We start from the raw sequence: 24,269 nt of genomic DNA, 5'->3' as shown, positions 1-24,269 counted from the left end.
GAAAAGCTAAAAATTCAAGGGGAAATATTTGATTTAGTTGATCAGATTGATTGCACGGGAAATCCATATCCCTTCCACCAATAAGCGCTAAAAGGTCCTCAACCTCATTCTCCGAAAGAATAGTATATCCAGAATGCTGATTGCCTTGTCCCCTTCTTCGAAAGGCACCTGATCACGAATGTGTTCTAGTATATATGAACCCGAGCTTGCTATGTCCGTGTCTGTGCGATTCAGTCAAAGGCGTTATCACTATCCAAGACGGATTTCAATGTGTTGAAGATGACGAAGATGACTGAATCATCACAAGAGGCAGACAGACCTCTGGTGATAGAAAGATAACGTGACAAAACAACCATATAACCAAAAGACTCATCATCGACAACCATGCACTCTCACAGATACGAAAACACAGTATCCAAAAGAGATAAGAAGTGTCAAGATCTAACAGACAATAATCCCTCTTCCAAAGGGATCCACAACCTGCGGAATCGCTTCATACCCGATCATATTCCTATGCCGCTTAACCGCAGCAACGCACAACTCCAACGCCATAAGATCCCCGCACCGTGATGTCGCGATCTTAGAACTAGGCACCAAACCCCCAACCGTCTCGGTCTCGGTCTTAGCCGTTATCTCGTACCCGCACATTTCCACCTCCAAAAGAACTAGCCCCTCCAACTGCCCCAGTTCAGACAGCACATCTTCCCACGTCCCAGCTGTCAATAACACTCCACGGAATGCTACATGTCGTATCGTCTTATGAAAGTGTCTTAGCCCGCGCAGCCTCTTCGCACTAACTGAGACATTCTCGAGTGTGAGAGACCGCAACGGCGCATCTGGATGGACGAGAGATGGACACGACTTGGCAGTCATGTTTCTGCCGTCCATTTGGCCAGAAAGCTCGACTGAGACGAGACGTCGGGCGTGTCTGAGAAGGCTGAAGATTGCGGTTGGTTCGCGCTCGAAGAGCGGCGATGCTGAGGAGGTGTATGAGAGTTGGATGTGGCGGAGGCGGGCTATCACGGGGTGAGGGATATGCTGTGCTGTGGCTGGATGAAGGATATCATTGTCGCAGTCGTAGAATTGGGGAGAGTTGTGTTGGAAGTCGATTTCTTGGAGAGAGGGAGGGGGGTAGGCTTCTAGACAGTGGACGAGGAGGTTGGCGAAGTGGCGGGAGAGGTTCTCTTGGTCTGGGGTGCCGTTTGGTATGGTTTGGTATTCCAGGCGGCGGAGGCGGACAAGACGGGGGAGGGAGATGGAGAGAAGGTTGATCCATTGTTGGATGGTGTCGGGATTAGTTTCGATGTTGTCCCAGGGGGGTCGGCATTCGATGATTAAGGTGCGTATATATTGACCGAGGTTGCTTTGGTGGAGGATGTTCAGGTCCGAAAAGGGACTGTTATTTGTGCTGTCTTTGATGTAGACAGTGCAGGTAGTGAAGAGGGCACGAGAGGCAGCAGCACAGAATGACCGGCTCACCTGGCGAAGGGTCCTGAGGTGCCCCTTGCCATGGTATTTGGAGTTGGCTGTGGCGTAATCGGCGATCTGAAGCTAATAGTTACGATCTGGGTGGCAAGAAGCTGCTGTACTGGAACTTACCCTCTCTTGGATCTCCAGGGGGAGGTGGATGGATGTCTGTGGCGTAAGGGCAGACATTTTATAGTATAAAGATATGGCAAGGAGTTGATTTAATAATACACTGATGATAGGTCCTTGGGACGGGGATTCGCATAGTCAAGGGAGAAGATGGAAGCCCCAGATTAGAAAGCGGGCGCTGATATATAGACCCCCAGGAGTATGCGTATCATGGTGAGGCAGTGACATGGATCATCTAGGGGTTACGTCCAGGAACGTAACGATGCAATGTCTGACTCACCCACTGAATGTTTTTCTGTTTCGTTGACGAGATGATGATGATGCGAAACTGCACTGGGTGCCGTTTGTACCTCATAGTGACTGGCAGTAATTGCATTCATGTTGGGGTTGTGCTGGCGGCGATATTGGATTTTGAGACATGCTGTGCATAGCAGAGAACTATGATTGGATCTGTGAAGGTGTGTTCCGGAACCATATGTTGTCTATAATATATAGTAGGTTGGGACATGTGTTTGTTTCTGTCCCCCCAATGACGTGATAGATGGTTTTTGGTCTACTGGTTAGCGCGCCGGTATAGTGTGATGTCTGGTGAAAGAACAGTCCATATTGACCTCAAAGCAAGAATCACTGAAATAGTAATATGACTGAGAACGAAATAAGCAAGTTGTTGAATTCTCAGATCGTCAATGGGTGGCCTGTGGGGTATATAGAAAGACGTCAACAACTGAACGCAGGATGTGACTCAGAAAGGCTTGTTTCGAGCGAACGCTCAAAGAACTATTGATAAGAATATCTAGGTTCAGTTCAAAAGAGTATATAAGGTAAGTTCCAAACAAATATTGCTGCTGGAACGGTATCTCAAGTGGAGTAAATGGAAGATTTTGTGCTAGTACCATAAAGCAGGACAGTGAACAAAGAATGCCCAGTGTAGCTGCGAATGTGACAGTTGGATATAATGCTTCCGTTGTAGGAAGTGCGTTCATAGTCTAGGCGTCATCATAGGATGTTATATACAACGGCTATCAGCCGCAAAACCTCAGTGGGTATATAATAGAAGAGCCGGTCCAGGCAGCATGTATACATGCTCAACTTTGGGCTCGACTCGAGAATGTCGCGGGACTGATCGCAACATAGGCGAATGGACAGCCGTCCACTCAAATGGCCCTGGCATAACCCAGCGGCTTCCAACATCTGCAATAGACTCAAACAACTGATTGCTTTCAAGCCTCCTTGCGCGCCTTCATCTCAGCAATGAACTTAGCACTCTTGCTGGTCGGCACAATGTAGATCTTCACCAACTCATCCACAACCTCAACCTTTCCACCACTAAGGATCTGTACCAATGGCACCTTCTTGCCAGCGCGGATCAAACCACCGGTAACCGTCTCCATGAAGCATTCCACCGTATTGATGCTGTACTCTCCCTTCTGATCCCACGGCAACGGGAAGATGTAGTCGAGATGATCCTCGATCGAATGCATTTCGGAGAACGCCTTGATGAAATCCGTCTGCGCATCCATGTGGTACAGGAACACAGCCGGGAACTCAAGCGTACTTTCTGGCGACAGCGGATCGGGAGAAAGTCTGATGCCCACGTCCTCCATCTCAGGAGGCTGATCGGTCTTGCGAGTACGGATCTGGCGCGCCTTCAGCGCAACACTAAGCAGCGTCTTCTCCTTACGCGTGCGCTCATCCTCGGCCTTCTTTCTCGCCGCGATGCGCTCAAGCACAGCCTTGCGCTCGCCGATCTTTCCAGCAACCATCTGGAGAGCCTTGTTGTTCGGATCCAGCTTCAATCCCCGGGACGCCACATCCTCCGCCTCGACAATCTTATCCAGCGAAAACAACGCCATGGCGGACCGATAGTACGCTTTCACGTTCTTTGGGTTCAACTTCAGCACGGCTGCGCAGTCGAGGGTCGTAGATCGGTAGTTTTCTATCCACGTTAGCAAATTTCCCCCCTACTTCAGGACACAAGGAAAATCCTACTCAGTTCCAAATGGCAAAGGGCGCGATTGATATAGCATGCCTCCTCGACCTCCCTCCGCAAACGGGCCTCCTCCTTCTCATCTTCAGGCTTATCCCACTTATCCTCCTTGGCCAGCAAGACCGCAATACCCTTGGAGTAATGCTCCTTCGCATCAGCCCAGCGCTTCTCGCGAGCAGCTTCGTTTCCTTGTTCACGGAAGTTCTGCGCGACATCGCCGCGGGTACCCTCGTTCTGGAGCGCGCGGATCGCATCAAGGAAAGGATTTTCGCCGTCTACCCACATACATATCCCGTTAGCCTATCATCCAGCCAAGATATTTCCAAAACTGAAATTAAGGAGGAAAACTGACTTTCATCATACGCCTTGTTAATATCCGTCATGAACAGCGGCGTGCGGTTCAGGATATCCGCCAGCTCGTCTGTCGTGTGCGTGCTCACGGCCTCCATGGCAGGAGGCATTTGAGGCGCCATGGGGTCCGCGCCCGCATTCAGGTCTTTGAGGCGCTCTTCCTTGATGGGGATGGGGAGCTCTTCCGGGGGAGGTGGGGTGAATTCATCTTTGGCTTCGGTCGCGGGGGGTTGAAGCTGCTTGTTGACTTCGAGCGACTCGTCATAGTCGTCGGGGAGTTCTTCTATTTGGCCCATTTTGGTTCAATGTGAGGTTATGAACCTGAGAAGGAGATGTGTTTTGTTTTGGGGTGAGGGGGATTGGAGATGATCGTCATGGGAAAGAGGAATTTGCTGTTATCGGAGATGCAAATCATGCAAACTGGTGGGGAGGGGTTAGCCCTTATCTTATCTGTTGATGGATCAGGTACAGTTGATGGATGTGGTCGTTCCCGATGGGGTGGGATTGTAGTTGTCAGGTAGCAATGATGTGTATTCTTCTCTTCTTTGATTGTAGGATAGTTCCTGCTGGTAGGTCGCATATTGGCGAAGGGTATTGCAGTGTACGGCAGATGCCGTCAATTCTAGATGATCCGGACACGACCCTACAAAGAGGATCGTTCATCTAGACAAGACCCCCCACAATGGATGAAGAGTGGCTACAAAACCAAGACATGGTAGACCAAGAATGGTCAGGTGCAGTTGGTGCTAGCTGGTTGCGAAATTATCCTTCCTAAATCAGTTATCGCTGCGGAGAACACCTGGCTTGGAGGGAAACTTGCGACTTGGGTAGGGTCATATAACGGGAAGTAGAGAGGGTCAGGTGAATGAAAGCAATGAAACGATAGACGAGTCCTCAATCTCATTCTCTTCAAACTATTGTGATTCACAATTTTATTCACTTCACAATACATTACTTACGGAAGCCACCGACACAGCCATCTCCACTCACTGACAGCTTCAATGAAGTCTCATATGTCTTTCACAGGTGTAACTTTAACCACCATGTCATTTGATCTCTACCTTTACTTTGATGGGAGTATCAGTCCAAAGTTCTCGGATATAGAGTATAGCAATGATTATAAAAGGTACCTTCGTGACACCCTCAAGTACCTGCTACTCCTTAGTAGTGAGCACATTATTACCACTCAGAACCCTAATATCACATCTCTTTGTTTCTCTTGTTTCTGCTGCGATAGCTAGTATATCCTAGTATATCCTTGCGTTATATTAGGCTATCCAGTATCCCATTCACATCACCCGTCCCAGTTCTGTATCTGCACAGCCACATACACAACTGTGGCATTCACTCATGTCTCGCAACTTCCACCCCGTCAACGCCAACTCGCCCTCCACCACTACTCTCACCTCAGACCCCGACATTAATCCTTCCCTTGAAGACAACAGCAACAATAATACCATCATCCAACCCTACCTCTTTCCCCCAGGCGTGCCTACCAATACCAGCTTCAACAGCAACGATCAAACCCTCGTGGACAACTGCTCCAACATTGAGGTCTCACAACTTGTCACTGAGGCAAACCGCTTCTGGGGCAATTGCTCAACGACCATCCCCAACATCGAGACAGGTCCAGCCGCAGAATACCCAACCACATACATGATGGGTAATTATGACCATGGCTATGGCGATCAAAACATGCACGAGACATCCGTGCCATACGGTCCGTGCGACCACTTCCAGGTGGCCGGGACAGGAATAGACATGGGAATGAGGATGACTGGCACAAAAGGGGAGGACGAGGATGACATGTACAATGCCAACCAAGCTTCAATGCTTGCCGCGCTGGGCATGACTCACCTTGATGAGGGAGAATCTCATGCAGTGGATGATGATGCCAAAACTTCGTCGTCGGTTACAGTTGACGATGATCCCGAGTGGAAGGAGTGGAAGAATTGGAATGAGACGGACGCGAATGGGGGAGTCAGATTACTTTCGGAAGAGAGGATGGACCGAGCAGGTGTTGCTGCTTGGTTGGATATGAACCGTGAGGAGGACCACGGGGTCTTCCAACATGAAGAAAGTGATGATTATGACGAAGACGATGCCACATCTTACGGATCCGACGATGACATGATGGAAATGGGGGAAGAGACGGAGTATGAGGAGGAGGAAGAGGAGGTTGTCAACGTGGTCGAGGGCCCTTCAAGACAGGTCCTTATCAGTTCACGGACAGGAGCTGTTGCCGAGTACGATACAGCAAGCTTTGGATGTGACTTTGAAGAAGAAGAAGAAGAAGAAGAAGAAGAAGAAGAAGAAGAAGAAGAAGAAGAAGAAGAAGAAAAGCAACAGAACGAAGAAAGATGGGGAGGAGACGGACAACCTCGTCCCTCCCCCTTCCCTTGCTTCTACGACGCTCGATCGGGGCTTATCATCGAGCTTTCCTCATCTGAAAGTGACGCCGAAGAGACCATGTCAGATCCCTCTTCCGACAATGATATCGAAGAAACCATGTCAGACCCATCTTCCTCATCCACCTCTTCCTCCTCATCACCAACCTCAGAAGCCCCCCAAGCATACGCCCTCCCCTGGCCCACCTCACCGTCCAACTTCAGCACTACCACTACCACTACCACTAGCAGTACCAGCACCAGCACCAGTACCCCATCAGAGACAACACCACCACCATCATCACAACCCGTTCGACCCCCATCATCCACGCCCTTCACCCTCCTCGCCGACCTGCACACCAACCTCAGCAGCGCCCCGGACCACCGCGCCACACATCTCCGCAACCTAGCCAACGAAATCTCCAACACGATGTACTTCGTCAACAGCCGGACAATCTCCGGGGACTTCAGCGCGGAGGATGCAGCGCCCGTAGACCGGGTAATGCGGATCGTGCGCGAAGGGGAGTTGAAGATGCGGTACCAGGAGCGGTATGAGCGGCAGAAGGGGAAGCTGGTGAAGCGGGAGAGGAGGGTCGCGGAGCGGGAGGACCGCGTGAGTAAGAGGGAGGAAATGGTGAGCCGGCGGGAGATGGGGGTTGCGGGGTGGTGGGAGGTATGGAGGGAGAGGGGGAGGGAGGTGTGGGAGGGGGTGGAAGGGGAGATGGATGGGGGAATTGGGGATGGGGATGGGATTAGGAGGAATGCGATGGATACGTTGCAGAGGACTGTTAGGGTTACGAGGGAGGTTGTGAGGAGGATGGATAGGTTGATTGATGAGAGTGAGGTCGATGGTGATGGTGATTGTGATGTTGAGGGGGGAGTTGAGTTGTGAGGTTGGGAAGTAATTGCCAGATTGATTGATTGATTGATTGATTGATTGATTGATTGATTCATGGTTATAAGAGTAGTCTCATGTTGGATATTAATGGTGTTATGGCTCAATCTATCTATATACTCTCGTCTATCAATCTAGATTAGATTGATTAAGATGACGATGACAACATTATCGGAAGTCTCTTTACAAAGTAGAGCTAGTGCCGCGGCGAATTTAACAGGACAACTCATTGCTACATCACCTACCCCCAAGCTAACTATGCAATCTACGTCTACGTAGTACGCATGCAAACTAACTAGTAAACTAGTAGTAGCTGTAGTGTAACCCCCCACAAAGGTCACCAGCCATCTCAGCCGTAATCAAAAGCATATCAAGTATCAACCCACCGAGATAACACAACCACCGAAATCCGAGACTAAAGACGACCAGCAAAGAGATAAAAGGGTCAGATACCCACCTCCCTACTGTGTAAGCGCCAGGGGCAAAGTCCGATAACCGGTGTTGGTACTCCGTAGAAACTTCTTCGAAGACCGTTACCGTCCCCACTTATTCCCACTTTTGTTCTCTTTCCCACGTTGTAACTTTTTTTTTTCACCCGAGGTGACATCAGCTCAACGGTCAACCTTAATCCTGATCCTTGTTCAGGAAAACCTTCCCAAATCACTCTGGGAAGCCCTTTCAACAGGGGAACAAAAAGGGAGAGAGGAAAGGGAAGCCTCTGGGGTGAACTTTACCGATTCTTCATGCATAGTGGCTGACGGCATACACTTCAACGGCCCGTCCTAAACAGCTGCTAATAAGCTTCCCGACGACGATCATCATTATGACAGATACAACCGCCGAGATGGCCTCCTCAGACAGTACACTCGAAGGCACACTTTCGCGATCCGAATCCATCCGCTCAGCCGTTCAGACCTTCTCGCCTCTTCATGAGCTCGTCTTCGTCTTCGTGGTCTGCATGTCGCAGTTCATGACGCAGGCCGCGCTCGGAAACACCCTCGCCCCACTTGAGATCATCAGCGACAGTTTCGGCATCACCAACCCTGGCATTTCCAGCTGGCTGATTGCAGGGTATTCCCTAACTGTCGGTACCTTCATTCTGTTCTTCGGTCGCTGTGGCGATATTTTCGGATACCGTATCTTATATATCACCGGGTGGATCTGGTTCGCGATCTGGTCTCTGGTGGCGGGGGTGAGTGTATATTCGAACTACATCCTGTTCATTTTTGCGCGCACCTTGCAAGGCATCGGGCCTGCGATGCTCCTTCCTAATGGCCTGGCGCTGCTGGGTGCGACGTACCGACCGGGAAAGAAGAAGTATATGGTCTTCTCGCTCTTCGGGGCTACCGCGCCAAACGGCGCCGTTTTGGGAGCCATCTTTGCGTCGCTGTTTTCCCAGCTCGCTTGGTGGCCGTGGACTTTCTGGGCCATGGCAATCTATTGTTTTGTATTGGCGATCATGTCCTTCCTTGCGATTCCTCCTTCCCCGTCAGTTGCGCGGAGTATGTCGCTGGCGCAGCTGGTGTCTGAATTAGACGTTGCCGGGGCATTCTCTGGAGTCGCAGGCTTGGTTCTGATCAACATCGCGTGGAACCAGGCGCCCGTGGTGGGATGGCAGGAGGCGTATGTGTACGTCCTGCTAATCATCGGAACCCTGATTCTAGCCATGTTCTTCGTCTGGGAGATCAAGTACGCGGCCAAGCCACTCATCCCTTTCCACGCGCTGGATCTCGACGTCTGCTTTATCCTGGGCTGCATTGCATGTGGCTGGGCCAGTTTCGGAATCTGGGTCTACTACTTTTGGCGGTTCCTGGAGAATATCCGAGGCATATCGCCGTTGCTGGCATCGGCGCAGTTCATCCCGCCGGCCTTGTCCGGACTGACGGCCTCATTCACGACGGGACTCCTCATGGCGGAAATGCGGCCCGGCTGGATCATGCTGATGGCCATGGTGGCTTTCACCCTGGGTAATATATTTTCGGCTATCGCTCCGGTTCATCAGACGTATTGGGCGTTGTCATTTGTAACGCTGTTGGTCACTCCGTGGGGAATGGACATGTCGTTCCCTGCGGCCACGGTCGTCTTGTCGAATGCGGTCGGGCGTCGCCATCAGGGTGTTGCGGCGTCGTTGGTCACGACGGTCGTTAATTATAGCATCTCGCTGGGGTTGGGCTTTGCGGGCACTGTCGAGGTGCATGTGAATAACGGTGGCCAAACCTTCCATGATACGCTTAAAGGGTATCGCGGAGCCTTGTACATGGGTATCGGACTGGGTGGGCTTGGAGTTGCCATCAGTGTGCTCTATCTCATCAAGAGCAGATCGAAACCGGGCCAGGAGGAGAATCGGCTGGAAAAAGCAGCTGAATGATTGTGTTTCATCATTTCGATAAGGATAAAGATAGAGCATATATAATCCGGCGTGCTCATTATAGACATAGCCACAGAGCCCGCCTGCATAGTGGCAATTCCAAAATACTATTCAGTTAACAGATGAAATTGACACTCAGCGTATGACAGATGAGCCACCATATTGTAACGGAATATGCGAAGGGGATAGCAGTCATTCCGGGTGATCTTATGGCCCTCGGCCCTCATTATTGCGTGCCCATAATCGCAAGTGCAAACCTTTGTATCGTTTATTTTCACTGCGCTGCTATTCGCAACACGCTAAATCAGAAACGCGCCCTCTCCTTACTGGCATTGGACTATTCAAATAAGTCTGCAGATGCAGAACCAATCAAGTGTGCTGCTCTGCATTGCTCGTGATCACTCGACAAGCCTAGAATTCCGTACGCCCGTCTAGGCGGGAGCAAAAACCGGGAATTCAAATTCCGAGGGTAACGGCAATTGATTCAACTGAAGGAGCCAGGATGGCGAAGAACACACATCGGTGACCTCATTTCCTCCATCCAAGTGCTGGGATTACCACATGGTCGCAATCTCCTCTAGATAGCAATGAGAATACCAGTAAATTGCCTCCCTTCATATGAAGATGGGTCGATTCATCGCTGCACCGTAGTGAGCGTCCAATCAGCGAATCCGATAAGCAATAATCGGACTGGGAGCAATAGTTCCAGCGAGTTCCCAAAGACGGGTCCAGTTCGCCGCCCTGGCGATGAACCTCGGCACTGGCACTGGCCCTCCATGAATTCGGGCCGCGGATCCACTGGTCGCCATCCCTTCATGTGTCTTGCCAACAAAAGGAACGCTCCTTATTTCGTTCTCTTTCCCTATCTCTGGTAATTAATTCTTTTCTTTCCTAATCCCTAGTCACCGTGTTCCTGTGCTGCAACTTTTGAGGAATTTCCAGCATCGCGTGAACAGTTTTCACATCCCCTATCTCCGACCCACCGCACTACCCCAGACGACCGATCTATCGGCCGAGATGAGCAGCCCGGGCGATTACAACGCCGTCCGCAAGGACATTGTCGCACAACTGAAGAAGCCAGACTATGATGATGGAAGCGCAGGCCCAGTATTTGTCCGGCTGGCATGGTGAGTCACCTCTAAGCTGAATGTTTTGCATGTCAGTCGCCACTAACCCCTGAGCAGGCACTCCGCGGGTACCTACGACGCCGAAACCGACACGGGCGGCAGCAACGGTGCGGGCATGCGATATGAAGCAGAGGGGGGCGATCCGTCAAACGCAGGCCTTCAATACGGTCGGGCATTTTTAGAACCTGTAAAGGAGAAGCATCCTTGGATTACATACTCCGATTTGTGGACGTTAGCAGGCGTGGTGGCGATCAAGGAGATGGGCGGGCCGGAAGTCGAGTGGAAGCCAGGTCGGACGGACCTGGTCGACGACTCCAAGGTACCGCCTCGTGGCCGTCTACCTGACGGTGCTCAGGGTGCAGACCATCTCCGCTTTATCTTCAACCGGATGGGCTTCAATGACCAGGAGATTGTGGCGTTGGCGGGAGGACACAATCTAGGTCGGTGCCATACCGATCGCAGTGGGTTCGAAGGTCCCTGGGTGAACAACCCAACACGATTCTCCAATCAGTTCTTCAAGCTTCTATTAAAGTTGGAGTGGACTCCTCGAAAGTTGGCGAACGGCATGAGCCAGTTCGTATATGAGGACCCTGATGCGGAGGAGGGAGACGAGTTGTTGATGATGCTGCCCACCGATATAGCACTCAAGACGGACCCATCCTTCCGACAGTGGGTGGAGAAGTATGCAGAGGACAAGGACCTGTTCTTTGACCACTTTGCGAAGGTGTTCGCGAAGTTGGTCGAGCTGGGTATTCGACGAGACGAGAAGGGTGCTGTTCTCAACACCGACAATGTTAAGGGAGGTTATATCTCTGCTCCCAAGAAGAGTAACACGCCGACAGGACCACCGAAGAAGCCGAAGGCCGAACCTGTGCGGGCCAGGCTGTAAATACGCGATGAATAAATATTTGGGAGGATCATGATTTGATATACCATAGAAGGATTTTAGAGGACTGGATAGAGACCGAAGCGTGTACATTGGCTAGAGTAATAAATCTCAAGTTCATTCATGACGAAACGAAGAAGCCCGTCCTTTCAGAGTAGTTGAGAGAAAGAAGAAAGCAAGGAGAGAGAAAGAAGCGAGGGAGAGACATAAAGAGAGAAAGGGAAAAAGGCCGGGGGATTCAATGAATGCGGGGAAAGGTCCATGCGCTGACTTTGGCCCGGCCGTCATTGGCTCCCACCGGCATAGCTGGTAACGCGTTCACCTTGAAACCAGCCCAGTAGCCGTGCTAGGTTACTCCATACCATCCTTGCTAGTCGGGAGGCTAGAGGTTCTAAAGCTGCTCGGTTATTGAGAGAAAGGGTTATTGTGCTGGTATGACCTAGTTCCTTTCCCCTTTTTATTATTCCCCGGATTTCTGGGCCAGGATCCGTTCTCTGAGTTAATATATGAACTACCACCGCTGAAGACGGCATTCTACCCATGAAAGTATTTCGGACAGTACTATATGTTTTAGTTATTGAATCTGATGCAGTAGTAAGTGCGTTTTGAATTTTGAAAAAAAAAAAAAAAAAAAAAAAAAAAAAAAGGTTGTCTTGTCTATGTTGTTTTCTATCTATCATATCTGAAACCCGAAACCCGAACCCAAGCTATAGGGGGAGAGTCTTAATCCATCGCTCTTCATTTTTGGTTGGCTAGCATGTCTTCATAGTCGTGGTGCGTCTGGCGGGGCTGCAGGTGAAGACCTCAGTGGCGAGGCCCATGGTGGCCGGGTCTATTCACCCAATTCTCCGGATGGGTTGGTGGTAGCTGTGGTTGTGGTAGCTGTGGTTGTGATCGAGGCGAGGAGGATTGACCCATCATAGTAGGCCCATGGCCACCATAGGCGCTGCTATTCGAGGTTGTCAGCTGCATTTGGCTGGTCATCGCCTGTACGACTTCATAAGAGGGTGGTGGATCGGTGGTCGGAATCCCCGGACTGTAAGCGACTCTCTGTTGAGGAAAGGCTACAGGAGAGGAAGCCAAAGACCCATGGAGAGCTGGATTATGGAGAGGGGGGTGTTGCCGAGCAGGGCTGGCAGGAGGCACATGATATTCTGGCCTAGTTATATACATCGGCCTGACCCTAGGAGGCGGTGGCATTGCACCACCTACATACGGTGAACCTGACATCATGATCGCAGGCGATGGCGTATCCGCTGACATGATTGGTGTGGGGGCCATGGACATAATCGCGTATGGATGAGCTGGAACGTAAGGCTGTGCTCGCGGTCCTCTAGGCCTGCTAGGTGCAGCCTGCTCTTGGCGTTGCACCTGGGGGTGTACCTGGGGGTGTACCTGGGGGTGTACCTGGGGGTGTACCTGGGGGTGTACCTGGGGGTGTACCTGGGGGTGTACCTGGAGTTGTACCTGGGGTTGCGCCTGGGGTTGCGCCTGGGGTTGCGTACCGAGGACCAGCATGTTCCGAAGATCCGAATTGGCCCTTTTAAAGCGTATCATAATGTCAGGCAGTGTACTAGGTTCCCAAGGATATGGGTTCTGCTGCCGAGGTGGTAGTTCGGGCGGGGCCCAACCAGGACTTTGCTGGAGGAAAAGCTCACCCTGGGAGGCAGACTCTAGCATGCCGCTAACTGCACTCACAGCTACTTGGAGCTCGCCAAGACTCGGGTTCAGAACCTGCTCGTAGAAGAGCAAGGGGATCTGCTGGTTCCTCCAAAAACGCTCGGGCACTTGGTCCGGGCCGTTTTCTGAGATGGGAAGTCCAAGAATGGCTCCGTCGTGCACATGGCTTTCATACGAACACAGGTTCGTGCAGTGCACCCCACGTTCGGCACCATTCCACAAGAGGCACAAAAACCCTGGTACTGGTGAGTATATCCCTCCTATCCAGCGGTATGTGACTCTCTGCCCCTCACCACCATTATCATGATATGATAGGGTAATGTCCTTTGTATGCGACCGTATAGACACATTAGGACCGAGTTCCACTACCAGGCGCATGGGGACGTTATTAAATCGTCTCTCATAGTTGACCGAACGGTTACATTCGATGCAGGTTCTCTGGCGCTGAGGGTCAAATACCCGAGACAGCACTTCCTCCATACTCACGCCGTTCCGATCAGTCTCGAGCACAGGCGGTGCCATAGTGGTCAAGCGGGTGCCATTCACTGTGGTTCTGCTATCCCTGGATGGCCCACAATCACAGTGCGCAGTAGTCTTCTCATTGTATGAGTACGCGAACTGGTCAAAGTTGCGCGTAAACTTGCGCCAGACGGTTCGCATAGCCTGAGTAGGCCCCGTGGCCAGTTGAGCATTTGCTGGGAGGAAACTAGCAAAGCATTCGACTAGCTTAAGACTCGTTTCTCTATCGAGGAAATCCCATTGAGCATCGGTCCCTTCAATGAAGGCTTGGTCAGTACCTGTGAAGCGATCCTGCCAGCCCGGCTGCTTGCGGTCGATGTTGGTGGACCCGGCATCTAGCAGTCGGCCTGCGATGATAGCACAGCCAATCGCACTTTCGCTGAGTTTCGTGCTAACAGGGCCTCGGCCTCTATAAGGCCTGGTAGTCCGGGGGCGTCGCGGGTTGTTTGGGGCGTGCAGCTCTACCTCAGCTGTTACTGGGTGTAAGCTGTACTGGACATTGTTCATGGTATTTAAGTTGGCGGTCAGCCATGGTCGTGGCATGTCCAACGGGGCAGCAGTCTGATGGCGTTCAAGCTCGTGATAAGCGAATTTCATGACAGCACGTTGCACTGCCTCAGTAACTAACTGGGCATGCTGGTTAGGTAGTGGTTCTGCTCTGCGGAACTGCTGGGATGTAGAAGTCGTGGTGTTAGGGTCACTGACACCTTCGGTGTTTTGTTCACTTGGTCTCCGGCTCTCTGAGAAGCTTTCTTCATGCTGCGTAGCAGGGCTTTCGACTTTTATCGTATGAGTTGGTGTTCTACCACCCGAGGAACATTCTTCCATAGGATCCCCCTCATCACGGTCAGAGGTTTCCTCCTCTTCGATGTCGGTCATTTCATCTTCGACTCCCTGGTCCTCAGGACTGGTTGAAGGGAGCCACTCTGTATGTTCGGAATTATCCGAATTGTCAGTACTACTTTCCATGCATTCGCTTTGTTCTTCTTCCGTTTGATCCCCTTGTGGTGTCGCAAGTTCAAGAAGCTCTTCGTCGAGCCTACCGAGTTTATATAGTTGCTTTTCCATAACCTTCACATACTCCTCCGGTATATCACCAGAAGACCTAACAGACCCACGGGTCCGTGAGTCTGATGCTTGCAAAACCCTTGGGGGATCAGGGGAACGCCTACTTATGGGTAGGTAATTGTTCAAGCCCTGAACACACCCCTGTTTCAGCAATCGAGGGCCGGCGTCCCTTCCCCAGTTGAAGAGTTCTTCCACTGACTTGGGCTGGTGATATTCAGCTTGATTCCAGATGATTTTCACCAGGATTGCCACCTTTACCCGCCTTGGCTGAAGGGAAGAATGGGAATCAGTGTTATACTTATAGCCCCAGCCATGAAAGTCCAACAGCTTGTCGTATACGCCCCTGCCCCCGTTGAGCAGAATATCGGTCAACGTCTTGATGCGTTTTCCGCATAGTTGGTCTGTCTCGGCAGGCTCTTCGAGCTGTTCAACATCGAAGAGCGGGTGCCTACACTCGACATATTCAATTGGCTGTGAGGCTGACTCCATTTGGCTTGTTGCTTCGAGGACCGTAAGTAGCTTTCCAGAGAGAATGCTTGGGTGAATGAATACTGATTATTTGGCTCTTGGATTGAACACGAGGCAAAGCAGCTGCTGATAGAAAATCTGGAGAGAGCGATCAATCTGCTCCATACTTATACCCCATGGGAATCTCATGTTACACAGCGATGAAGACTCAGATATACTGAGCTTCACTGCAATATCCGTCATTTGGGGTGTATTTTCAAGGAGAGAACACTTTAGTTAGGCAAATTGTCAAGTACATAGTGCAATTTGACGGATTTGGCTGGCATATTCCTTGCAACCAGCCAAGGAGAATATAGGAGAAATCATTCTCAACATGTGTTTCAAAATAAAGATATGGTCTGGAGGCATATTCCAAACACACCGGTGATCATATCACAAAGATATCTGCTAACAAGGCACTTGGAAAGATGAAGATGAGGTGAATCCCGTCGCACTGCGATGTTCTATATCATACATGCCTCAGGCATAAATCAAATACTACATGGCTGGCACACACAGACTACCGTACCAGAGCAACCAGATCACGTGCACAAAGATAGTCGAGTGATAATATACCCTATTCCGGAATAGCCCGAAGCACAAGCGAGCCCTGAATCCCACCATACCCGAATAGGCTAGAGCCCAGCTTACCCGATCCCACAACGGGCGAGAGCAAAGTTGGAAGAAGCACTCGCAAGCCCGCCTCGATTTCACCTCCTTCTCATCCCTCTCGCCTGTCGACAATCAATCGCGGTCCTTCGCGCCATCGCCCATCATGTGTACGTGAAAGACCCTGAAATCGGATTTCCAACCCTGCATCTTTGATTTTCGTCGCTGTTCGTTTTTTGCCGGTTATTTTGGGAGGAAATATTCATAAATCGCTGGGGGTTTTTGGAGGAAATTATCATCGCGGATACGGACGGGCAGGAAACAGCGGCGACGGAATCATTGAATTTTTTACTTGCTCCATCATCATCATCATTATGGCAACAACCGATTTTACAAGACAGAAGGCTGACTTCGGTTTTTTCTTCGGAATCTTTAGCGCTCGTGTCCGGCGAGAAGACGAACTTCCAGTACATTCTGCGTCTGCTCAACACCAATGTTGACGGTAAGCAGAAGATCATGTACGCCTTGACCCAGATCAAGGGTGTTGGTCGCCGTTACTCCAACTTGGTCTGCAAGAAGGCCGACGTTGACCTCAGCAAGCGGTACGTTCACACTACACTACTTTCCTCGATGGTTTCGAACAAATGGGATGGAGAGGAGTTGGTCGCACGGACACAATAAGAGGGGGAACCAAGGGCCACAAGAACACAGAGACCCCGAAGGGATAAAGGATACATACAAGAACATCAAGTTGACTTTGATATCTCTTACAGTGCTGGTGAACTCACCACCGAAGAGCTCGAGCGTATCGTCACCATCCTCCAGGCCCCCACCCAGTACAAAATCCCCACCTGGTTCCTCAACAGACAGCGCGACATCACCGATGGCAAGGACTTCCAGGTCGTCTCCAACTCCCTCGACAGCAAGATCCGTGAGGATCTCGAGCGCCTGAAGAAGATCCGCTCCCACCGTGGTCTCCGTCACTACTGGGGTCTCCGTGTCCGCGGTCAGCACACTAAGACCACCGGTCGTCGTGGACGCACCGTCGGTGTCAGCAAGAAGAAGAACTAAAAAAACAATCATCGGGGTCATATCATCTGCGTTTGTTTCTTCGTACTTGCTGGAGTGGATCGTGGGAAGGATGGATTCCTTTTGTGTATGTTGGTGTGGATTTTTTTAACGAAATCTTCCCTGGGACCGGGAACAATATTAGAAAATGCCGTGTCCGAAATGAAAAGAATCATACCAATATGAATGAATACCAAATCATCCTTTCCTCACATTTCCTTTGTCTGCTGTTTTACGATTTACGAATGTACGGGTCATTCGGTGGCGAATCATGACTAGGCTGTTATGGCTCGGTTTTTATGGTCTACCTGTTAATATAGACTGAGACATCCATACGCCTAGTTGTCAACACCCCAAATTAACTTCGTGTTCTACACTACGTACTGACGGTATGGTACTAATTAAATGCATGTAAATGCGATCGATTCATTCTCATACGAAGTACAAAATGCATAATGCACTATAGTGACAAACTCATAGATACCATGCAACATAAGGCTCGGGATTAGTGGGCATTGACAAGCATCCTCAAACTATCGTTAAGAAACATATCTGCAGTGTCACCGAAATGACCAGAAAGTCTATATGCGGTGATAGCACGTCTTTAGAACCATTCACCTCCCAACCAGCGGTTGAAGAACTCAAGACTTGACTCGGGTTGGTCCATCGGGACCATGTGGCCACCGCCATAGAGACGCATGAAGGTGAAGTTGCCATGGGACTTGACCTGGCCGATCTTCTTGCCCTTGTGCTCATTCTCGACCACGACCAAGTCCTCCAGCTTGGCGGAAGCATATTCAGCCTGTCCGGGCCACTCAAGGGCTTCAGTCCAGGCCTTGTTACCCAGCCAGTTGCAGATGAAATCGGCGTCACCAGCGTAGATCAGGACAGGGATCTGCTCCAGGAGACCCGGAACGAGACGGTGGTAGGGCTTCATCCAGTCACCGTGGAAGAGGAAGTTGCGGTTGATGTCAAAGTTGCACGAGTCGTAGCCGTTGACCTCAGCGCCAACAGCCTCAATGACCTCGGGCTTGTTCAGGTAGTCGCTGACGTAGCCCATGGCCGAGTAGCAAAGGTTGGAGCTATCCTCGCACTTACCACGAACATCGTAGACGTTCTGTCCGGTGCGCTGGTAAGGGGCAAGGAGGGCATTGTTACAGTAGATGGAGGCCGGGACACAAACCCAAGCGCTCTCGGAACTGTAGCAAGACTCAATCATAGACTGGCAGCGAGGAAGGGCGTTGTCCATGGCCTGGCAGGAGCCCTCGTCCAAGACGGCTGGGTAACCACCGTCACCACAAGCCATGGGACGATAGTACTCGTACTGGGTGAGTCCGTCGGTGAGACCGTTGCCAATGAGAACGGACTGCAGGTTGATGTTGCGCTTCTTGTGAGACAGAATCTCCGAAGCGAAGACGGGGATATAGTGACCAGCATAGGATTCACCGGCAATGTGGAAGTCCTGCTTGGCATACTCGGGGAATTGTTTGAAGAAGAGAGTAAGCAAGGCATAGACGTCCTTGCCAGCAGCAACCGTGTCGCTGACAGCAGAGTTGCTGTAGGAGTAACCGACGTTGACAGGCTGGTCAAGGAAGATCACGGACGCGTTGGAGTTCCAAGCGTAGTCATTGTAGACCGGCTGGATCTTCTTGTTGATGCTGCTAGGGCCGAGCTCCATGAAAAGACCGGTGAGGGAAGAGCATCCAGGGCCACCGTTCAGCCACAGAACAACAGGGTCATTCTCGGGGTCATTGCGAGACTCGAAGAACCCTGGATTGCGTTAGAAATAAAGAACATATGAAAGGCGTGATATTGAACCAAGGTGGACTCACAGTAGAACAGATGCTTGTCGTTCTCGTTGTCATCGAGATAACCGGTGTACTGCTTTACACCGGGGTCGATGCCAAGAGAGCTAGGATCGGTCTTCTTGACTCTGAGATCATAGGCTTCCAGCTTGCCATCAACCTCACGCTCCTTCTCACCGTTCTCGCCAGTGACCCAGACGCTCTGGACGTCGGAGCCGCGGACGATGTGGTCCCAGTGGTGGTCGGGGCGGCGGTTGTGCTTCTTGGGGAGGGAGAAGAGAGGGTTCTGATCCATGCTCTCCGGGAAGAAGCTAGCAACCTCATCCCAGAGCTTACGAGCCTCATCAGAGAGAGATTTCAGCTCCTCCTGGAATGCGTGCAGCGGCTTAGAGAACCCGTCGGCACTGTGATCCGCAGGGACCTCGGCCGCATGGTCGGCACCGTGCTTGGCACCGTTACCTCCAAGGACCTGCTGGAAAGGAGGGACGGCCGCAGTGGCCGCTCCAACCAGCATAGCAGCTGGAAGAACTCTCATTGTGCTGAAACCCAACGGGGTTGGTATGAAATCGAGATGACGATGAGATGAGTAGGTAGAGGATGGGTACCTTAGCGGTCTGGAAGGTACGGTACCTGGGCAAGGAGCTTATCAGCACGGGTTATCAAGGGAGGTGGTCAGAGGGCATAGGAGTGCACTTACGGACACAAAAGTATCAAGTTAGAAAAAGCAAGTAGCTCAGCAAATACCAGCTACTGGGCAATCAATGGAAACCCAGAAGAGGATGGAGAGGAAGGAAGGAGAGAGGAGAGAAGAGGAGGTGTACTGGATGGGCTGCAGGCAGGCAATGACGCCTCGATAGCAGGGCCGGAAGGCGGCCAATCACAGGCCGGTGCCTTCCCTTTGCAGAAAGTCACGCGCTGAGTCATGAAGTTGAGTCAGCGCATGGCACGGGACCAGCGTCATTGCGGTTTCCTCCAATCACAGGCCCGTCGGGTGACTGCCTTGGGCTGTCAACAGCATTTTTTTCAGCGCATTCAAAACAGAATCTCCTCACTGACGCAACTGGAGATCGATCGACTCCATATTACACTTTGGTTGAGTCTGTGTATACACAAAAGCCTCTTGCTTTGTCGCAGAGGCCTCCAGCAACATGCCCATCAACCAACCATCAAATCAAATTAAATTTACCAATGTATCAGTCGTCAGGTTAAAAAAGGGTACGTACTGTTATACATGTGTGACCCTTCATTTGCGATTGTCTTGCGTGGCATGTCTATCAGTTATGTGGGGAGATGATGCGCAAATTCAGGCGTAGAAAGAAAAACTTCCTGCGAAACTTCCAATCGGCCCCGCAACCCCGCTAACCGTTCAACAAACAGGTAAAAAGCGCTTCGAGCTCGCCTGCTACAAGAACAAACTCCTCGAATATCGCTCCGGCGCAGAGAAGGACCTCGACAATGTTCTCCAAGTCCCCACGATTTTCCTGTCCGTTTCTAAAGCGCAAACAGCCCCATCCGCCGAGTTAACAAAGGCCTTCGGCGCCGACACACCTGCAGATGAGATCCGACAAGAAATCCTACGAAAGGGTGAAGTGCAGGTTGGCGAGCGCGAGCGAAAGGAAATCATTGAACGAGTGGAGAAGGAAGTGTTGGATATTGTATCAGGACGGCTGGTTGATCCTACGACGAAACGAGTCTATACCCCCGGAATGATCTCCAAGGCCTTGGACCAGCTGAGCTCGGCTAGTGGTCAACAATCGCAAACACCCGGCAATGGTGAGACGGATGGGGATAACAGCGAGGAGAGCCGCCCGCGGAAACCGCTCTGGACGGGTGTGACTGCCAACAAGTCCGCGAAGAGTCAAGCGCTTGAGGCCATGAAGGCGCTTATTGCATGGCAACCTATTCCCGTGATGCGGGCGCGGATGCGTCTCCGCGTTACCTGTCCTGTGTCATTGTTGAAGCAAAGTGTCAAGGTTGGTGCGGCCGGCGGTGCTGGCGCGGGTGGTAAGGAGAAGGAGGCGCCATCCAAGGGCGGCTCCAAGTCCAACAAGAAGGGTGGAAAGGGGTCCAAGAAGGCCCGTCAGCAGGAATCTGAGGATGAGGCGGGCGGTTCTGACGCAGAGTCTGCACCTGCCAAGGGCCCGAGCAATGTCAAGGATAAGATCCTGAGCTACATTGAATCTATCGAGGCTCAGGAGGTCGTCGGCGGAGACGAGTGGGAAGTCATTGGCTTTGCGGAGCCGGGAGCTTTCAAGGGACTGAATGAGTTCGTGGGTAACGAGACCCGGGGCAGAGGACGCGTGGAGGTGCTGGATATGACGGTGACCCATGAAGAGTAAGCTCGGCCGGGAATGCATCTGGCGCAACCATGTACAGCCTGCTATGATTGATGACTAGGAAGGATACCAAATTATGCCGTAAATATGACCATACTACAAGACTAGATCCAAATATTCCATGATAAGATATTATATCTTCAAGGGTTATAGTAAAGCCAAGGGTCATTATAAAGGTCCTTCGCACTTGATCGACGCTCCGGTTCCCACTGGAGCATTCTACGAACGAATTCAATAAACAAGCGCTTATCCTCTCCACATAGAAATGGAGTCATACTGGAGAAATTGAATTCCTCCGAGGGAACCAGCTCAGGGAACTTGAATGCCCCTACAGATGTCCAACAATTAGTGTTTGCAACCCATCGCAATCAAGTATGACGTACCTTGAGGCGAGAACAAATCACTGCGTATATGCGGATCACACTTGTTCAAAAATTGTGAAGGAGGAGGCCCCAACAGCCTAATCATCTGGGCGATGTGCGCCTCCCGTGAATATCCCCTTCGTTGGTCGCTGTCGCTATTATGGCATATTCCATCAAATAGCGTCTGATCGGCAAAAAGTTCCCAAAGCTGCATAGAGATAGCTATGAGTATACATCACGACGAAGCATTATCTTCTGACTTACCACTGTCCCTAGATTCCAAATATCAGCACTGTACGACCAACCAGCCTTCAACAGAACCTCAGGGGCGCAGAATGGTTGGGGTTGAATATCATGTTTATGCGGACTTGATACATCCCCGAAAACAGCAGCACTGAAGTCGGAAATCTTCAGCATGCCTACTCCTTTCTTGAGTGGCCCGAAGTCGCTCCTAGATTCGAATATAGGGCGCCCATTCCGAAGCACATGCGGAGCGGGACGAACTTCCTGCTGGCGGACATAATTTTTGAGGACTGTAGCATCCTCGAACCCAACAAGAAAGTTGTCGGCCTTCAGATCTGCAGTTCAGTTCAGTAGGAAAGCGCTTGTTAGCCGAAGGACAGGGGCGATCATTTACCTGTATGTATGACATGACATTCAGAATGTAGGAAATCCAGGCCACACAGCAAAACCCTCAAGAAGGCTTTGAGAACTTGCGGAGGAACTCCATGGCTTCCAAGATGTCGTCCTAGAAGCCAAAGCGGCTCCCTTAATGGCTCAAATACCAAGCAGAGATGGTCTCCAAGGATGCCCTGTATTTGAAACGAATCTTGAACCAGTCTGACATACCCACGGCCTTCGTGCTCAGACCGCAATCCGGAAATATGATGCGATACTTGTAGTTCATCTTCCGCGGCCTTCCTCTCCTCAGCACCAGAGTTCGTGATCTTTAACGTTACGTATCTCGTCGATTGCCAGGCCCAGCTTTACGGTGTTAGGGGGTTGTAACACGAATCGGCATGTCTCACTGACCGGGATGTATCTTTTGCCAACCAAGCAGTAGAATTAGCACCCCATCCCAGTTTGGAAATGATGCGATATTTCCCAACGGTCTCTCCGATCCGGGCTGGATAATACTTCCTAGGGTCGTAGCCCGGACTTCGCTCCTCTTCTATAGGCGAAGTCGGGAGTATGGCTGGAGAGGATGATGACATGCTGGATTTGGAGTACAGGGGCCGGAGATATCTACTCAAACGCCGGGAAACCAGAGTCATCGTGTGAAATTAGGTTAAGTAGATTAGAGCAAGAGACAGAACAGAAGGAAACATGTAGCCATCGGCCTAATGTACCGGAAGGGTAAGTACCATTTTCCGACCGCATAATCCCGCGGAAACTGGGATGCTACCCCTGTTCACGTGCTACATACCAAAACATTGGCAGTGTTTGCGCAGCCTTGCAAATTGTCCTACCGTCAAAGAGAGAAGGCGCGTAAATTTTCCCCAGCTCTCCAGAATTGGAGTCCCACTATGGTATTGTTACTGTTCTATTTCCTTTGCAGCGTCTTGCCAGAAAGTGCCAGGTCAGGTATCGGTATCATATTGCGTTGTTTACACCTTCCAACACTGCTTCAGCAAGCCGCAGATTCTTCAGCTGCCACAATACCGTTGAGATACAATCTTATATACAAATCGCTGGTGTACTTTGAATGAGAGCTAGAGGACCACCCATATTGTTCCCATTCTCTGCCACATATTCTGACTTCATTTTCTATCACCTTCGTCATCGGTTTGCTCATCCTTAACAAAATGCTCGTTGGCTTGTTGTCCATCATTATACTTCGGCTTCGAAAACCACACATTCTTACCACCGAGCGGTGTAGGATAATAATGCGCCGATGTAATGGGCCGATTGTCATCTGAAGTTATCCGGAAGTTGGCATGGAGAGGATCCGTCCTGCCATCTGCTTTAGGAGTCGAATGCGGTCTCGACCTGCGGGTATGTAAATAATCGTACTAATGGAGAACTAATCTGGGGTCAAGTACTCCACACTGGCTTTCGTGGCTTTGCTAAGCTCAGGAAAAGAGTCTTTCTTGTTTTCGATGGCCTTTTCCACTGCTTCCTGGGCTGCTGCATCATTGATGCCCTGTACACCCTTGGTGCCAGATCTCCAAAAGAAACTGAGGAATCGCCGTGCAGTCTTTGACATCTTTAGAAGGATCGACTTCAATGAGTTGGCGGTAATGAGTTCCGATCTTATACCGAACTGGTTGAGGAAATATTCCAACTACTACTAGTGGCTACTGTATACTAGCAAGTTGGTTTCGTTCTCGTATATATAAGACGTGGTGCACAGCGTAAGGACGGACGTTTGATAATATTCAGATCAGATAAAGAACGTGAGATGCGTCCTCAGTCGAACCGAAGGATGCGTATTTATATCCAGGAAGTGCTCTACTCAACGGCAGGCATTCAGGAGGGGTATCGGGTCTGAGAAATTGGCCATGCCGGGCTCAGAGTCTCTAGCCGCCCTGAGAGTGGAGGAATGGGTTAAAGACACAGAAATGACAGCCGTTGGTGCAGGGGAAAGAGTTCTACTGGTCTTCATAAGAGGACGATCCCGCTCGGACTGATTACCAGCGGCGTAAGCGCCACTAAATAGATGGACGCTAGAGCCTCGAACGTTCCCAGCCTGATATTAGCGGCATGGAGTTGGCCAAC

At 50.9% G+C, this 24,269-nt stretch overlaps 11 protein-coding genes across 11 annotated transcripts; 5 read left to right on the top strand and 6 right to left on the bottom strand.

Annotated features, from left to right (window-relative positions):
* Window positions 1–138: 138 nt before the first annotated feature.
* On the bottom strand, window positions 139–1,656 carry BO87DRAFT_357397 (uncharacterized protein; the record flags this gene model as incomplete). Its single annotated transcript, XM_025621412.1, has 2 exons — window positions 139–1,545; window positions 1,600–1,656. The coding sequence occupies 2 exons, from the start codon at window positions 1,654–1,656 to the stop codon at window positions 442–444; spliced, it is 1,161 nt and encodes a 386-aa protein (XP_025480639.1). The 3' UTR covers window positions 139–441.
* An 807-nt stretch (window positions 1,657–2,463) lies between these two features.
* On the bottom strand, window positions 2,464–4,283 carry BO87DRAFT_333101 (HSP70/90 family co-chaperone CNS1). The gene is made up of 3 exons (XM_025620395.1): window positions 3,936–4,283; window positions 3,586–3,858; window positions 2,464–3,532 (listed from the first exon to the last, which is right to left on the bottom strand). The coding sequence occupies exons 1-3, from the start codon at window positions 4,228–4,230 to the stop codon at window positions 2,817–2,819; spliced, it is 1,284 nt and encodes a 427-aa protein (XP_025480638.1). The 5' UTR covers window positions 4,231–4,283; the 3' UTR covers window positions 2,464–2,816.
* Window positions 4,284–5,284: 1,001 nt separating this feature from the next.
* On the top strand, window positions 5,285–7,213 carry BO87DRAFT_434821 (uncharacterized protein; the record flags this gene model as incomplete). The annotated part of the gene is made up of 1 exon (XM_025627732.1): window positions 5,285–7,213. One exon carries the CDS (start codon window positions 5,285–5,287, stop codon window positions 7,211–7,213), a length of 1,929 nt encoding a protein of 642 aa, XP_025480637.1.
* An 847-nt stretch (window positions 7,214–8,060) lies between these two features.
* BO87DRAFT_306893 (MDR family MFS transporter) lies at window positions 8,061–9,584 on the top strand (the record flags this gene model as incomplete). Its single annotated transcript, XM_025619381.1, has 1 exon — window positions 8,061–9,584. The coding sequence occupies one exon, from the start codon at window positions 8,061–8,063 to the stop codon at window positions 9,582–9,584; it is 1,524 nt and encodes a 507-aa protein (XP_025480636.1).
* An 841-nt stretch (window positions 9,585–10,425) lies between these two features.
* BO87DRAFT_375930 (peroxidase) lies at window positions 10,426–11,692 on the top strand. The gene is made up of 2 exons (XM_025623163.1): window positions 10,426–10,711; window positions 10,769–11,692. The coding sequence occupies exons 1-2, from the start codon at window positions 10,602–10,604 to the stop codon at window positions 11,598–11,600; spliced, it is 942 nt and encodes a 313-aa protein (XP_025480635.1). The 5' UTR covers window positions 10,426–10,601; the 3' UTR covers window positions 11,601–11,692.
* A 570-nt stretch (window positions 11,693–12,262) lies between these two features.
* BO87DRAFT_357386 (uncharacterized protein) lies at window positions 12,263–15,353 on the bottom strand (the record flags this gene model as incomplete). The annotated part of the gene is made up of 2 exons (XM_025621411.1): window positions 12,263–12,980; window positions 13,053–15,353. The coding sequence occupies 2 exons, from the start codon at window positions 15,351–15,353 to the stop codon at window positions 12,402–12,404; spliced, it is 2,880 nt and encodes a 959-aa protein (XP_025480634.1). The 3' UTR covers window positions 12,263–12,401.
* A 793-nt stretch (window positions 15,354–16,146) lies between these two features.
* BO87DRAFT_385998 (40S ribosomal protein uS13) lies at window positions 16,147–17,051 on the top strand (the record flags this gene model as incomplete). The annotated part of the gene is made up of 3 exons (XM_025624745.1): window positions 16,147–16,150; window positions 16,417–16,582; window positions 16,754–17,051. 3 exons carry the CDS (start codon window positions 16,147–16,149, stop codon window positions 17,049–17,051), a joined length of 468 nt encoding a protein of 155 aa, XP_025480633.1.
* Window positions 17,052–17,444: 393 nt separating this feature from the next.
* Window positions 17,445–19,663, bottom strand: cp3 (carboxypeptidase C PRC1). Its single transcript, XM_025621410.1, has 3 exons — window positions 19,551–19,663; window positions 18,881–19,483; window positions 17,445–18,818 (listed from the first exon to the last, which is right to left on the bottom strand). The coding sequence occupies exons 2-3, from the start codon at window positions 19,386–19,388 to the stop codon at window positions 17,653–17,655; spliced, it is 1,674 nt and encodes a 557-aa protein (XP_025480632.1). The 5' UTR covers window positions 19,389–19,483; window positions 19,551–19,663; the 3' UTR covers window positions 17,445–17,652.
* A 205-nt stretch (window positions 19,664–19,868) lies between these two features.
* BO87DRAFT_375925 (guanine nucleotide exchange factor SDO1) lies at window positions 19,869–21,292 on the top strand. Its single transcript, XM_025623162.1, has 2 exons — window positions 19,869–20,068; window positions 20,231–21,292. Exons 1-2 carry the CDS (start codon window positions 20,002–20,004, stop codon window positions 21,190–21,192), a joined length of 1,029 nt encoding a protein of 342 aa, XP_025480631.1. The 5' UTR covers window positions 19,869–20,001; the 3' UTR covers window positions 21,193–21,292.
* Window positions 21,293–21,329: 37 nt separating this feature from the next.
* Window positions 21,330–22,765, bottom strand: BO87DRAFT_425231 (kinase domain protein; the record flags this gene model as incomplete). Its single annotated transcript, XM_025627286.1, has 5 exons — window positions 21,330–21,517; window positions 21,573–21,759; window positions 21,816–22,129; window positions 22,189–22,535; window positions 22,584–22,765. 5 exons carry the CDS (start codon window positions 22,763–22,765, stop codon window positions 21,330–21,332), a joined length of 1,218 nt encoding a protein of 405 aa, XP_025480630.1.
* Window positions 22,766–23,160: 395 nt separating this feature from the next.
* On the bottom strand, window positions 23,161–24,141 carry BO87DRAFT_415363 (uncharacterized protein). Its single transcript, XM_025626686.1, has 2 exons — window positions 23,594–24,141; window positions 23,161–23,540 (listed from the first exon to the last, which is right to left on the bottom strand). The coding sequence occupies exons 1-2, from the start codon at window positions 23,755–23,757 to the stop codon at window positions 23,312–23,314; spliced, it is 393 nt and encodes a 130-aa protein (XP_025480629.1). The 5' UTR covers window positions 23,758–24,141; the 3' UTR covers window positions 23,161–23,311.
* Between the last annotated feature and the right edge of the window lie 128 nt (window positions 24,142–24,269).

This window comes from Aspergillus neoniger (assembly GCF_003184625.1).
Source record: "Aspergillus neoniger CBS 115656 unplaced genomic scaffold BO87scaffold_13, whole genome shotgun sequence".
Lineage (NCBI taxonomy): Eukaryota > Fungi > Ascomycota > Eurotiomycetes > Eurotiales > Aspergillaceae > Aspergillus > Aspergillus neoniger.
The sequence above is the reverse complement of the archived record's forward strand: the minus strand, read 5'-3'. Positions and strand labels throughout refer to the sequence as shown.